The sequence below is a fragment of the Protomyctophum bolini genome (assembly GCF_963924005.1).
Source record: "Protomyctophum bolini genome assembly, chromosome: 6".
Taxonomy (NCBI): domain Eukaryota; kingdom Metazoa; phylum Chordata; class Actinopteri; order Myctophiformes; family Myctophidae; genus Protomyctophum; species Protomyctophum bolini.
In genome coordinates, this window is record NC_137867.1 from 21,326,344 (window position 1) to 21,342,847 (window position 16,504).

The 16,504-nt window shown below is 42.5% G+C and overlaps 1 protein-coding gene across 1 annotated transcript; it reads right to left on the reverse strand.

The window, feature by feature from the left end:
• ccdc112 (coiled-coil domain containing 112) lies at window positions 1–7,322 on the reverse strand. The gene is made up of 13 exons (XM_080765395.1): window positions 7,273–7,322; window positions 6,709–6,836; window positions 6,397–6,486; window positions 5,170–5,245; window positions 4,807–4,933; window positions 4,116–4,232; window positions 3,778–3,915; window positions 3,341–3,453; window positions 3,080–3,206; window positions 2,228–2,395; window positions 1,081–1,179; window positions 237–355; window positions 1–63 (listed from the first exon to the last, which is right to left on the reverse strand). Exons 1-13 carry the CDS (start codon window positions 7,317–7,319, stop codon window positions 33–35), a joined length of 1,380 nt encoding a protein of 459 aa, XP_080621521.1. The 5' UTR covers window positions 7,320–7,322; the 3' UTR covers window positions 1–32.
• Window positions 7,323–16,504: the final 9,182 nt, after the last annotated feature.

Sequence of the window (16,504 nt, forward strand, 5' to 3'; positions counted from 1 at the left end):
AGAACTGTCCGGGTGATTACCACCAGTGGTAATCAAAGGCCTTGTCTCCAACTTGGAACAGCTCTGCAACACACAACACACACACACACACACAATATATTAAATCTAAAATAAAATGTATTCAAATGTATACTCAGACAAGATGCTTTTTTCTACCCAAGAATAATTTTGTGTAATCAAAATCAACAACTAACCCCCCAAAACAAGTAGCAGGTTAATTAGAACTATAAAGTGACCTGTGAAACATGTGCAGGATAGGACCGCCCCCAGAGGGCCCAATGTGTTTCATTCGCTCTTCCCACCCTTTAGTGGGTTGGGTCAGTCTGGAGCGGTTTCGACTGATGTGGACCTCCACCTGAATGTGCAACAAAGTTATTATTTATTATCTGCAGGAAACAAACAAGTAAGTGTTACTGAACAACAGACCAAATGCATGGGGACACTGGGCAGAATAAGTCATATCATTTTCAGACTGGTTTATGACATTTCATCTTGCAAAGATCAATGCTTCCTATGTGATAAACGGACTAGTCTAAAGCTGTGGGGTCATCAGGACATGTTGGGATAGACCTTGCAGAGTATCAAGGTAAGACATCCCGACCCAGATAGATCAGGGTTCATTCGCCAGGCAGCAAGGTAATGTGTCCTAACTTGTGACTGCACTAGTGACCCCTGCTGGCTGGTCGTGGTGCCTCTGCCTCAGCCAGAGAGAGGATGTGGAGGAGGTAGAGTGAACCTGTGCATTAGCCTACACATTATGTTATGTTATGTTATGTGAAAAGAAGAGGCTGCTAACTCCATGTGCTCATCGGAGGAAACACATGGACTGTTCTGTCCCCAAGCCAACAACAAGAGGGCTAGACATTGAAAGGGACAATTCATGTGGGAGAATTGTTTATGACTAAATAGGGAGGACATTTTAAAAGAAACAAAAAAGAAAAAATGTTGTAGACGCTACAACATTTGTTTTCTTCTTTTATGTAGAGGATTCATATGGATGGTCCATATAGTGGATGTCACTCCAAACCCATATGGGTTTATTTGAGCAACCCAGTCAAAACATTTAGGCATAAAAGTCACCTTCTCTTTGATCCTGGCAGCAATTCTCTTCTGTTTCTCCATTGCCTGTTGCTCACTCAGCTGTCTCTCCTGAATCTTTTTCTCTACTTTCTGGAGATCCTATACAGAACAACAGAGAATCAATGTTCAATTAGGATTGACATAATGTTTGTGTCATCTTTGTCATACACTGTGGTCTAGTTAAAATAAATTTTCACCAGGAAGACGCCCTGAGAGCGAGAAGTAACCTCGCCCTATATGGCGATTGCTGGCCGGCTCCATATATATACATATATACATATACAGTATACAAATCTAGGTGATGATCCAGTCTTCTTAGACTGTGGGGTGACTGATTAACTAACTAACTAACTGAACTAACTGACGGTGGGAGATAAAAACAGACAATACAATAAAAACAGTACAGGGTACAGTCAAGCACATTGGTCAGCAGGTCATGAGGACAGCACCGAAGAAAGACCTTGCGGTCTTGTTTCCATTCGGGTCCCAGGCATTCATTCACAATACCAACAATGACAACAACAATTGAGATATCTCAAAAATATTAAATCTATGTACAGGTTGGAATAGAAATAGATTGGAGGGGGGGGGGGGGCAATCACCTTCTCTCCCTTTGACCTGATGACAGTGACAGGTGAATTTTCAGAACTCTTTTGCTTGTTTTGAGGGAAGTGGCAGGGCATTCCACACCTGCCACCAGATCATTATTCTAGTGTTGCGGCTGTGAGAGTTGCGGTAATCATTCAAGTAAATGGGCACTGATGGCATGGAGGGCAGAGCTGCATTTACAATTTTGAATGTCAGTCGCATTTTCAATTGCTTCACTCTGTCTTCTACCCTGAGCCAACCTATGCTATCAAATTGTGTTGCACAAAGGTGGGTCATGGGCCCTAGGCCTAAAAGAAGTTGGATTAGTTTGTTTTGGGAGGTCTGGATCTTAGTTTTCTGTGACTGTGACATTGAGATGTTAGAGAACCAGGGCTGAATAAGGGCTCCAGCTAATGTCCTGAGAGCCCTCTTGTAAATTAACAAAGTAGGAGATTCTGCCCAATAATCTTGTCCTTTGATTTACTCTTTTGATCGCTCTTGTTGCCATGCCTTCACTTGTTATAAAAAACTACATTTCCATAATTTCTCAAATCTTTACCCTCTCCTGGAAACGTTTGATGCCCATTGTTGCCACCTTCCTCCTCTCCCCTAGCTGTCTCTGCTCCTCCTCTCTCCTGCTCCTCTCCTGGGCTTCCTCCTCCTCCCTTCTCTGACGAAGCTGCTCCTCAATGGCCAGTTTGACCTCCAACTGGCGGCGACGCTCCTCCTGATGGACAGGAAAGAACCCATACCAGCAAAGAAAATGAGATTTGCTCCAGAAAACTAGTTGTCAAAACAGCTATATTGTGTTCTTGATAACTATGGAATGACACAACATGTCAATGAGCAAACACATGCCCGCCAGAGTTACGGACACACTCTAGACCTGATAATTTCCAAAGGGCCTGGACATATTGAACGTAGCTGTGACTAAGTCTGCGTTATCTGATTATTGCTGTATTTTCTTTGAAAGTAAAATTTCTGTGCTCAAAAATACATATTCACAAAACAATTCATCACTGAAGCCACCTGTGAAATGTTGATACGAAATGTATTTCTTCTACCGAATATTGTTAACAAACCTTTAATCTAGCCATTGTAAATGTGAAATGAATCAATATAGAGGAAATGCATGGCCCATTTCTCATCTAAAATGTTATCAGAAACTACTTTCTGATAACGGGTATCAGGGTTGTAAAACTGCCTGACTGTAAAGCCTCCCCTCCCCGTCTCTCTTTAACTGTCAATGTCTGCTATCCAATGAAATCACTACTATGGGGGCCATTACAGAAGTTAGTTGTGGAGAAATTGGATGTGTGTTCCCCAGGTACAAGCATTATGTAGTTGCTCATGGCAATAAAGATATTAACACACACCCCCACAATGCCACACTCAGTCCAAGTAACCCCACCTTGGCCTGTCTCATCTGGTAGATCTCCTCAGCCAGTCTCTGCTCCTGTATTTGCTGCTCTTTTTTCCTCTGCTGTTCCCTCCACTCTTCCAAACGACATGCCGCTTCTCTCCTCTCCTCCTCAGCCCTTAAAGAGCAAACAAATGCAAATGTGGATTGCGTGAAATACAAGTGAGCTCACAGGAGACAATTGTGGGATCTGTTACACATTAACGGCCCAGAAATTATCCCCTACTATTTGTTCTAGTATGTTCTCCTCACCTGTGTTGCTGGGTCTGGGTCTTGTTCTCTCTCTCCCTCCTATGAGCCTCCTCTTGGCTCTGGATCTTGGCCTGGCGCTCCTGCTGCTTGCTGGCCTTCCACTGCTGGATGGCCTGGTGATGTAGATTGAAGAACAAGAAAAGCAGACACATTTTTAACTGGAACTGGAGCTGAATATTCTTTGTGGGGTTCTCTCTCCTGACTGGATAAAACGTGCATACTGACCCGAAAATGTATTTTCTGTTAAACTAAAGAGTTGGAGAAACGGGAGACTAAAGAGCTGGATAGATGGATAGATAGCCGTTACTGAAGGGGACCCCCGGCCCCCCTTGTACTTCTACTTCATTTGAGGCAGCAGGGATCAGTTCTCATGAAGTGTAAAGTGCTTTCTTAACACACATTGCACACCTACACACTTTTCGCTATCTCTACTGTACCTCTCTCTTCTTGTCCTGCAGGCGGTTCAGTTCCTGATACCATTCCTTGTGCTGCTCAATCTCCTCCAAACTTTTACCAGGCAGGTACAGCTTAGCTTCTTTTCCGAAGGCCAGTCGTCCACTGTGCTTGGTCCACACCTTTATTTCAACGGTATTCAGCATTCAGTATTCAACATAAGTTAAATTAATTAATAGGATAAGTATTATGAGCTGGGGGTGGATAGATAAGAAAGCCATCTAATTTGAGAGCTAAAATAAAAATAAATTCTCTCCCTGAATGTAAAACCCTGGGTCACGCATATAAATAACATTTGCGTATTTCAGGTTAAATCAATTACTTTGAGGAAGGCTTGGTGGTCGTATTGGTCCCAGCCTCCATAAGAACCTCCTGTCTTCTGCAGAAAAGACTCCAGGGCCCTGACCTCTGAAGGGATGTCCCCATCGGGTTTGGACACCTAGAGCAGGAATGTAAAACAATAAAATAAAAATAGTTATGGCCAATATGGACACAATAAAAAGTACAACTATATTACAGTCAGGTAAATTCTGAAAATTACCAATCACAGTCAATATCATCATGTCACAAAAAGATTTAAGAGACAGACTTTAGGTATAGTAATCATAGTATTAATAGTGTAGATGAATATCTAAGGATTGATTTGACAAACAGCTTTACATGACATGAGATGAGATGAGATGAGATGAGTACAAGTTCTGATGAAAAAAAATCACTGATTATCTGTCACTATTGTCACACCCTTTAAACAAGTTCAACTTTGAGTTTAATTATTTTTTTCTAAAATAGCTTACCTAAAACCTGGGCTATTTTCGCTATTCGTCATACAACAAAGTATACAGGACTTAAGTTGTTAACCACTCAAAACCTAACATCCCTATTCCCTATTATGAGCATGTCATAATAGGTGAACATGCAGCAAGTAGTTAATTGTACAAAACTACATTTGTAGATTCTTCTCTTTGACTAATGCATAGCAGAGAGTGAAAGAAAGGGACGAATGGAGACAAGACCTTGACTAGAGGAGCTGGGTGCAATTTAGGGTCCAACTTGATGGCCAAGGTCCATGTTTCAAGTTTCTTCTCATAGGCAGCGATCTCCTGATAACAAATCCTCTCCTCCTTCAAAAGCTCCTCAAAGCTGAGAGGGGCAGATAAACAGACAGGGCTAATATTCATAGTATTATCATTATTGTGTTCCTTTTTTTATATAAACCTCAAAGGAGAGATTAATAGAAACAGAAGAGAACAACAGGAAAGTTTAAACTAAATATTAAAAGATTGGAAAACATTTTCCACTTATCACAGACTATGATATGAAAGTTCAAATCTGTTATATGAATTAGTCATAAATAATTATTTATTTTGTCCTTTTACCGTAAGCGGTGGTCCTCCTTGAAAGTGTTAATTGAGATTTCCACCTCTGTCATTATTTCCTTTAGTTTCCCAATCACTGAAAATAGAAACACAAAGACTATGGCTGAAAACAGCTCGTTCTCCATGGATGGCTGTTCCATCTCTCCATCCCCCGAAGTGCGCAACCTGGACTCTACTCTCTCCTTTCAATCCCACATCAAATCTGTTACCAAATCCGCCTTCTTCCACCTCAAAAACATTTCCAGACTCCGGCCATCACTCCCAGACTGTGTTGCAGAGACCCTCATTCACGCTTTCATCTCCTCCCGTCTGGATTACTGTAATGGTGTCCTGTTCGGCCTCCCCAACAAGGCCCTTGACAGATTACAGTATTACAAAACTCGGCTGCCAGAGTGCTCACCCATACACAACGCTGGCAGCACATCACCCTCACCCTCAAACACCACCACTGGCTTCCGGTTAAGTTCCGCATCACCTACAAACTGCTCCTCCTAACCTACAAATCCCTCCATGACCTTGCCCCACGGTATCCGTCTGACCTCCTCAAGGACTACACCCCTGAGCGGAACCTGAGATCCTCGGACATGGAGCTCCTCACCATCTGTCACGCTAAAAAGCAGACCCTCTGCGATAGAGCCTTCTTTGTGGCAGCCCCTGCCCTTTGGAAATCTCTCCCCTAGGAGATTCGCCAGATGCCTACATTGGACTCTTTCAAGTCGGCACTGAAGAGACATTTGTTCAGTCAGGCTTTTGGCAATTAGTTTGTTTGTTTTTTCTGTATTGTAAAGCGTCCTTGGGTTTCTTAAAAGGCGCTATATAAGGCTGGGCATGATATTGTGATCAGACTACATATCGTCTGGTTTAAAAAATGTGTTAATTTCTTCTTCCAATATTATCATCACAATACAATGTTATTACCAGTAAGACGCGCAAACGCGAACGCAGCTCGTACATATTTGGGTTTTGGACGTATAGCTGCTTTGGGGACTCCTTATATGGTTATGGCTGAGTCATGGTGACGTAATCACTCAGCTCCATATATGGGCACAAAAGCGGGACAGACAGACACACACACAGACAGACATGATCTGCTAGGTCTCATAGTAAGTGCTCACTGCGTTCGCAATCACTGCGTTCACAATTAGGTAAAAATATCAACAGAGATATTTGGTTTTAAAAAAATCATATAGGCCTATTTGATTTTGCGCCAACCCTAGTTTGACTTACACTCAGCTGTTGGCTTCACGTCAGTTATCTGTCTCTGGAACTTCTTCACGCCATTATGAATCTTCTCCAGTTGATTCTGAATAGTCATCTCTATGGGAAGAATTAACATTAAAATGGTAATTTAGACAGTGTATAAGGCTATAGGCCTAGCACTGCGTTTTTTGAGTGATAGTAACGGGGGGGGGGGGGGGGGTTGGGAAAGGGTGGATTGGGGCAAATTTAAGTGCTTTCTATTTCTATGCTTTGTAATATAAAATTGGTTGTCAATATGAATGTTAAGACTATAAATCATGAAGAGGAAATGCAACTCACTTTCAACATGTCTTGACTGGTGCAGCACCCTTTCAAACTCTTCCAGTTCTCCACTAATATCTGTCCAGCCATTCTTTCTGCACTGAGCACTCTGGCAGTGGCTCCTCTCTTTCTGTAACTTCTCAACACTGGAACAGTAAAGAAACCCACATGTGTTAAATATAAAGCAAACTAAACAACAACAAATCATGTAAGATTTCAACTTATACAAAGGCACATAATAAATATTTTAGATTTGCATGGGCTTTATCCTAAAGATTTTGCTCTACATCAGTGGTTCTTAAAGTGGGGTCAGGGAGACTGTTGGGGTTCCTTGAGGGGGTTCCAAATGTGCCATTACTCTGAGAGTGTACAAAACTAACCAAATGGCCCCTTCCATTTGTACACTCTCAGTTATGGAGTTCTTTGAAATAAAACGTTTGAGATTGAGAACCAGCTATAAATAACAGATCTACAAGCTCACAGCGCATCACAAAACAACATGTAGTACTAGTGAGCTTATAGATTTGTGCTCCCTATTCTATTAGTCGCAGAATAGGTTCAACACAACACAAGTGAACTCACAGTCGTTTTGACGCCTCAGCTTCTCTGAGGAACTCTGAGGCTTTCATCTCATGCGCATCTTGACCACGTGGACCTGTGCTGAAATCCCCATGTTTCTGAAAGAATGCATTATACTTTAATAACTTTATACATCACTTCACTGTCTGTCAATATCATTTGAGCCTAAACAAACAAGCACTGCTCTCTCTCTCTCTCTCTCTCTCTCTCTCTCTCTCTCTCTCTCTCTCTCTCTCTCTCAGAGAACCACTGCCTTATTTAGACCATATGCAGGGGGCACACTAAGGGAAACGAGGTCACCTTTTCGGTCTGCCCTAGAATGACTGTCTGTGCCGTAATCTGTCCATGCACTCTCTAATGGCATACATGCAATATGGAATATCATACCATTTAGGCTATATAGCTGCACTGTCATCCTACGAATACATCTGTGGTGGCACTGGCAACTGGCAAGCGTGCCAAACACACGAAAATAGCCAATCTACAACCTCGCAAAACAAGTGCTTCCAGTAATCCAGTTCCATTGTAGAATATGTTCGACAAGCGACACAGCTGTAGTCACAGTCAGACGAGGTAGAAATTGGGGTTGATTGGTTCATAGACTTCTACTGTCTCTAATCTCTATGGGTCAGCAAGACTGGCCCTTAATAATAGTATTAACTGCCATTAGCCTTGGATCAAGACTTATTCTAGCGATACAAGCAGAACCCTATGCTACTGAAGTTTCTGACATTTTTGAGACCCAGAGCTAGACTTATTCATAGATATTTTATCGAGTCTGACTTTTTTTTTTTACTTTACTTTAGATACGAAAGCAAAAAGACTCAATAAAAATAGCACTACATCGATAGTCTTGATCCAAGGCTAGAACACCATATAAATGAGTAAAAGCATAAATGAAAACGTTACCAGCGACAACTTCGACAAGCGACGTGTTTGTTTGCCCACAGTGTGGATGGTTGCTAGGGCGGCCATTGAATCTGCCATAGAAACTTTATTTGTAAAACAGAAACACCTGTAACTTGTAACGTAATTATTCTCCGCCAGCAGAGGACGCTGTTAGTTACAACGGAATGGGATATTCTATTCCAACTGAGGTGTTTACATGAGCATTTTTATTCTGATGACTGGAATGAATCCATTCATTCCGAATGAATTTCTGCATGTAAATGGGGCTATTGTATCTGCTCCGCTCCTGTGTCTCTTCTCCACAATTGTCATGCATGACAAGTGACAGATTCACAGAAGGATTGCCTCGTTTAGACCTATTTCACATCAATTTGACCTCTGCCCAATCAGCACACAGCTCTGCCCAATCAGCACGCAGCTGGGATGCACAAACATTGGGAGAGTTTGAGTGCATATATATGTGTGTGTCAGTGTTGAAGTGAATGATTTGTTTATTTTCACCAGTGGCTGCAGCTCTCTTTCAGAAACAATTACAATCATGTTTCATGAGAAGCTATTAGGTGTTGGTCTGGCATCAGTGGCATCGACACTTGTGGTGGCATATGTTCAGAAAAGAGTAAGACAACAGAACAACCTCCTTAAGGCTGCTGTGGAGGAACTGAACCACACCATCACCAAGGAGAAGAATGAATGGGAGGAGAATAAGGACAAATTGAGTGAAAGGCTCCTTTCGCAAGAAGAGAAGATTAAAGACATGGAGGAAGAGAGGAAGACTGGACAGATTCAAATCCTGAAAATGGAAAAGAGGTTGGAGGAAGTGGAAGCAGAGGAGAAAAGGAAATGCCAGGTGATAGCGGCCCTCAATGAAGAGCGGGCGGAGGAGATGAAAAAATGGCAGGAGGAGAGACTGCAACTCATTAGAGACAAACGGGCTTTGTCACAAAAGTGTCTCGCTGCAGAGCAGAAGCTTCAGGACATGCAGAACCGGGTGGCGGCGGCAGAAAACAAGGCCCTTTCCGCAGAGCAGCAGATTAAAGACATGCGGAACGAGATGAAGTCAACCGAGAAGAAGTTACTCACTGCAGAGCAGAAGACTGAAGACATGCAGAACCGGATGACAACAGCAGTAAACAAGGCCCTTTCCGCAGAGCAGCAGATTAAAGACATGCGGAACGAGATGAAGTCAACCGAGAACAAGTTACTCACTGCAGAGCAGAAGACTGAAGACATGCAGAACCGGATGACAACAGCAGTAAACAAGGCCCTTTCCGCAGAGCAGCAGATTAAAGACATGCGGAACGAGATGGAGTCAACCGAGAACAAGTTACTCACTGCAGAGCAGAAGACTGAAGACATGCAGAACCGGATGACAACAGCAGTAAACGAGGCCCATTCCGCAGAGCAGCAGATTAAAGATATGCGGAACGAGATGAAGTCAACCGAGAACAAGTTACTCACTGCAGAGCAGAATACTGAAGACATGCAGAACCGGATGACAACAGCAGTAAACAAGGCCCTTTCCACAGAGCAGCAGATTAAAGATATGCGGAACGAGATGAAGTCAACCGAGAACAAGTTACTCACTGCAGAGCAGAAGACTGAAGACATGCAGAACCGGATGACAACAGCAGTAAACAAGGCCCATTCCGCAGAGCAGCAGATTAAAGACATGCGGAACAAGATGGAGTCAACCGAGAACAAGTTACTCACTGTAGAGCAGAAGACTGAAGACATGCAGGACCGGATGACAACAGCAGTTAACACGTTCCTTTCCGCAGAGCAGGAGATTAAAGACATGCGGAACGAGATGGAGTCAACAGAGAACAAGTTCCTCATTGCAAAGAAGGAGGTCGAAGACGTGCAGAACCAGATGAAGGTGGCTGAGAACAAGGCCAGCTTGCAACTATTAGAGATGCATAAATCCATGGAGGAAGAGAGGAGGGAAGAGAGAAAGAAGTGGGAGGTGGAGGAGAGACAACTGATCTCTGCAGAGCATGATGATGAGGAGGACATGAACAAGATGGAGAAGATGCAGAATGCGCACCTGGTGACTCACTTCTATGAACTCACACTGGACAGGAACACTGCACACAGCAGGCTCTCCGTGTCTGAGAACAATAAAGAGGTGGCACAGGTGAGCAAAGATCATAAATATGAACATCACCCAGACAGATTTGTTATGAGGAAGCAGGTTCTGTGTAAAGAGGCATTATCTGAAGGCTGTTATTACTGGGAGGTACAGTGGCGTGGAGCGGTTCATATAGCAGTGACATACGCAGGAATAAACAGGAAAGGAAACGATCCAAACAGTCTGTTTGGATCCGATGACAAGTCCTGGCGTCTGCTATGTGAGGATGATGGTAACAAGTACACTTTCCGTCACAATGGGGAGAACACTGTCCTCTCTGCTCACCCTGGCTCCAACAGAGTAGGAGTGTATCTGGACTGGCCTGCTGGCCTGCTGTCATTCTACATTGTCTCCTCTGACACACGGGCACACCTGCACACCTGGGACGGATCCAGATTCACTGAACCACTCTATGCTGGGTTTGCGTTCAGATCAGACTCCCTATTGTCTCTGTGTCCGAGAGAAGAGGTACAGTGTCCTGGATGCACTTCATTCTACTGAAATGATGGTTCACTCTGTGCAAGATCTCAAACCAAGCTGCGCTGAGAGCCTAGAGCCTGGCTAACGTCCAAGAGTAAGGGGAATGTCTTTGTAGGGTTCCATCCTCACATTGACCTGGTCAGAGCTCTGTTCTCACATACATTTTACTGTGATATTTAATAAAATTAAATAAACATTAAACTCATCCTTGAGGTTATATTGTGCCATTTTTAAACCGCTATTGAATACAATGTATTTGTCATGACACTATTTAAACTAATCATTTTTGGCCAGCACTGCTAGGACATTGTCAAACTGGCATGGGATAGTATGGATGAGCAACCTTGTGGCTGATTCTGAAAATAAAATGCCACTGTTCTGGTGAAATTGGTGACAGAATTATGTGAACCTGATGTTGCATTTGAGAATATCTAATACAAGGGGCAATGCTTCTATCGACAAGTTAAGAGCTGTAGTTGAGATGAGCACACTCATCCCAACTACCGTACAATGTTCAAGGACAGCATAACTTGCGACTAGGAAACATTCTTGCCTAGTAGCCTTTAGTTAATTTTCATCTTAATACAAATAAGAAAATGGACTGTAAAAGGTCTCTTACTTTCTCTTTTGCTCTTTTGCTCTTTCTTGACTTTCCTTATTGACACTCAACAACTAGCCTAATGCTCTAAGTAAACATTTTGTTGTGGACCTGATAGCCAAGTGAGTTAGGGCAAATGCCAGATGGACTTAAAATGTCCATAAGTCATACACTACAAGAGTTTTGACAAGATTTTGGAAAGGTTTTTAAAAGACTACATTCTAGTCTAATTTAGTCTTTTAAAAATCTTTCCAAAATCTTGTCAGCACTGTACTGTACTTGTACTGTATGGGTTTATCGATTCCTGCATGGCCACAATTGATTATTCCCCCTCCCCTCCCTATAAGATTGTCTTTTTTTCTCTTTTTTTGCCAATCGAATAATCTACACACAAACAATTGTGGGTGATGATGCACGTAGCGCACTAACGAAACTCAAACCAGAAATCTGGAGAGGGCAGTGCCATAGATTCCGAGGGTGGATTTGACTCGAGACATGAGATGGTGTCAAATGCAGCACTGATGTCAAGAAGGATGTTGATGTGCAGGATTACATTTATGGAAGCGTTTAAAAGAATGCAGGCTGGGGTTCTGTTCAACATTGACTAGGTCTGGAATTTCATGGCCTTTACTGTTGTCAAATGTTTTGAGGGCACAAATGCCAGGGCATCAAATAAACATTTCCACAAAATAATTTCACTTACACTTAAGTGGAAAAGAATAAGCTAATAATATACTCAATCCTGATTCAACCCATCTTCGGAAAATTGGTCCTCTATGGATGGTATCATTTCTGTCTACTCACTCTGTATATATGGAATATATAGAATAGAATCATGACCCAAGGAGTTCAAGAGTTATAGGCCAAAACGCAAAGCGAGCTGCATAGTACAGGTTGATTTGGGGGACAAATGGGGTGGAGTGTCTTTCTTGTCCTACACCAGTGTTGCGAGATTAGGAACAGAATCACACACACACAGAGAGACACAGGCGAAAAGATGATCTCTGTCCCTGGCCTTTGGCCTGGCAGAGATAAACAAACCCCTAATACACTTTGGCTATGATGTCCTCAGAGACCTAGGCTATTTCTACGGCAGCACTTTTATGATATCCAGCAGCTATAATTACCGGCCAAGTGAAAGATTGAGAGAGAGAGAGAGAGAGAGAGAGAGAGAGGGGGGGGTGATAATAAGCCAGAGAGAGAGGGTGACAAAGTATAAATAGAATTCTGAATCCATTATTGAGTCCAGATATTTGGGATGGTCTGTCCCATGGGTGGAGAGCAACACAAATAACCCCTTCTCTATATGAAGTGTTACAGTTCTCTGTTCGTCATCAGCCCTGACATCCATTTAATTTTATAAAATGATAAATTTGATTTATAGATTAACATTTAATAGCTTGGCATAACAGCAGGTGAGAAACACGTGCTTTTGCATAGTATGAGAGTTCCAGTTTAAGTATATAAGTATACAAATAAGATAGAATTTCAGACAATAGGCATAGTATGGGAGAGATTATTATTATTCTTGATGAGATGTTATATTCTATACACTATGCCTTGTCAGAAATAGAAAGATATTGCAATCTGCTTTGAACTTTGACCTTTATTATGAAATGAATCAAAATAAACTGCTAAATGCTACTCATATTTTAAGTTATGACACATGATCCCGGTTCCTGTAGTGTGTATGTTTCTGACATCAGAAACATACACACTACACTGTATAAAACACACGGGTGCTTATCTACAATAGCCGGACAGGCATGATGAATGTGTGTGAAACTAATCCTCATCAGGATTTTGATGAAACAATGGGTTCTTGGTCAGATAAGGGTTAATATATGTACCTTGACTTACAGAAACCTCACACACACACACACACACACACACACACACACACACACACACACACACACACACACACACACACACACACACACACACACACACACACACACACACTACTAGCCCTACTCTGACACCTGACCAGTGCTGTAAGTGTATATGGTGCTAACAGCGCCATATGATCTGGTTGTAGCCTGCACATGGTGAGTACAGTCTCTCCAGACAGCCCAGCATACGTATGATGAACATGCATGCACATGCACAAACACATGGTGTGCCCCCATGGCGGACAATGAAAACACAGTTAACTGTACTGTATGTATGTAACCACAGTATATGTGCACTAGTATTGGTGCATATGTAATGCCATCCTATGCTCATTGGCTGTTTAGTTTGAGTTAGTTTTGGTTGCCTAACAACATGGATGTCTATGAACTGCAGAGTTTTAATAACCCATGACCCTCATGGTCATGGTTTGTAAATACTGATCTTAGAACAGTTGGTCAACTGACAAGTGTTGCGATCAACTCCAGGAGGAAACCATCTTTCATTCAATTACCTTGAATCAGCGCAGTCCCATTTTAGAAGCCTTATGAATTCAGACCCGTCTCTCTCTCTCTCCCTCTCTCTGTGTGCGAGTAGCTCTTTTCTCACTGGTGTTTAACTGAGGTTCTTATCCAAAGAGCCTTTCCCCACATAACCCCTGCACCCTAATGTCCTTAGCTAACCTCATGGCTTAGGTTTTTTTCCCCCTTTAGATCATAAAGAAAGACATTTAAGAAAGAGTCGCAGCATGTAATGCCAGAAGTTTATTCCGGACAAAGAGACTTCAAAACAGACAAGACTTTAATACCGTCCCACCCCTTGCCTTGAAATAAACATGCAAGATACTTGAAATATGATAATTTTTTTAGTTCATAAACAAATTAATCCAATTGCCAAATAATAAATCAAGAGACGTGTACCAAACGCGATTCATGGAACATAAATGTATTCATTTATTAAGCCACTGATGATACATGGCAAATTTGACATCCTCCATTCCTTGTACACTTTTCAATTATTTTGCTATAAAGCCACATAATGTAAGTCTATCCTAAACAGTGAGGTAGCCATTTCTAATTGAAGAACACAAGCATAAGATTAAAGACAATGCCCAGGGGTGCCAGGGGTGTCACATGTCATGGCTATATTAGGCAGCAAATGGGTCACTGTTGCTGTCAGAAATGGGTCTACTCTATGCCAAATCTTTAAAGAGATTATTCTCTGATACCATAATGTACCATCAGCCATCGAGGTGATCTACACATTTTAGCTGCATCTTCACAGTCACATGTTTTTTGGACCACAAAAACTAGGAGAGTAAAATGTACTGTTTGTTATGTTAGAATACAGACTGACCCATGATCTGTGATCCATGATGTTGCTTTAAGTGTAGTATGATAATACTGTGAAATAATTTTTAAGAAAGAGAGAGAGAGAGAGAGAGAGAGAGAGAGAGAGAGAGAGAGAGAGAGAGAGAGAGAGAGAGAGAGAGAGAGAAAAACTAAAAGACTACCAGTTGGATATCGTTGCTGCTGGTTAGAAATCACATATGTTTTCAGAATGCAAAAGTAGCTAAAATGGCACATTTACAAGCTCACTTTTGTGTGACACTGTAGAATGACAAAGTTGGGCGAAAAAACATAAAATGTTAGAATATGTAGAAAAGAGATTTCTGCCCTACAACAACAATATCATATTTATAAACCCTATCAACCCTATTCTGGGGGTGAACATTTGGCCAGTGACAACAGGTTGTGATCTAAGCTACTATGTAGACGAGAGTGAAAACAGGCCCCCTGGGGGGGGGGAGTGATTGAATGTATACATTCAGATAATCTGATGAAGGTCTGTGTACTGAAACCGTTTCCCAAAGTAAAGAAAACAGTGTGTGTGAGTCCTTTCTTCTACGTGAATGCATTGTTTACATTAGTCACTCACAGTGAACTGGACATATACTGTCCCCATACAGCATCAGCTGTGACAAGATGTTGAAACACAGCCATGTGGAGGTATTTGACACCCCAAAATATCACTGCCATACGTACATCATCTTGAGTGACTACAAGTAGGCTTACTCAATCACAGTCAAATGTCCACTCCAAACAGCAATTGAATTATACGCAACAGGTGTGCTCTGGTCCTGACATATGCAGTACTTGGTGCGTCATATAAAAAGTAATTAGTACAGCATAGAATTTAGGATGGCATGTGTGGAGCCGGGACCGGTATTAGGGCAATTTGTTCTCTAGAATTCAAAACAGTACAGGTTCTACCAGTCATAGACTCTCTCTCTTGTGTGTGTGTGTGTGTGTGTGTGTGTGTGTGTGTGTGTGTGTGTGTGTGTGTGTGTGTGTGTGTGTGTGTGTGTGTATGTGTGTGTGCGCGTGCGTGCGTGTTTGTGCATGAGTGTGTGTATGTATGTGTGCTTGAGCGCACATGTGCATGTGAAAGGAAGAGAGGGAGAGCTGATAGAGTTACAGAGGCAACCTGTGGGGGCTGAGAGAAGAGCTGATTGCAGACATACCACTCAAGTCTCTCTCTTTCCCTGTGTGTGTGTGTGTGTGTGTGTGTGTGTGTGTGTGTGTGTGTGTGTGTGTGTGTGTGTGTGTGTGTGTGTGTGTGTGTGTGTGTGTGTGCACATTGCGGTGTGTGTTGATGAGCGATCAGTGGCCTGCACAGGCCTGCCGCTTCAAGTTCATGGTTGTTGTCACTCTCATCTGAGTTCCCAGAAGTTCTCTAACCCTTGGGGTTGCCTGGGAGTGGGAGAGTAATGTTAGAGTCAAGACTGACACAACAAAATCCTCAGTGTTAATATAACACGCAGACTGTACAAATGTAACCAAAATGGTCAATTTGTTTTGGACAGACCTTGTCAAGCTTTCAAGTCCCCGTATATACAGGCCCTACGCCACACACACCCCACTGCCACCCAACCCCCATACACCCCACCCTCCCACCCATCCTGGTGTCAGTCAAGAGTCAACATCAAGACGTTTTAGCCTTAGCCTAAGATAGACAGTCAATGTCCACGGGCACAGGAGCGGACCTTGACACTTTAGAAACAGGCCGCACTACCAATATTTACAAACGACTTTACAGAAAAACGCTTATAATAAGAAGACATGGCAATGATATTAACGTCATCCGTACTAATTAGGCTTAACAGTGAATGGCATGCACTAAAATGGCAGCCCTGGTCTGTACCTGTGCCAGAAACCTGAGCTCCC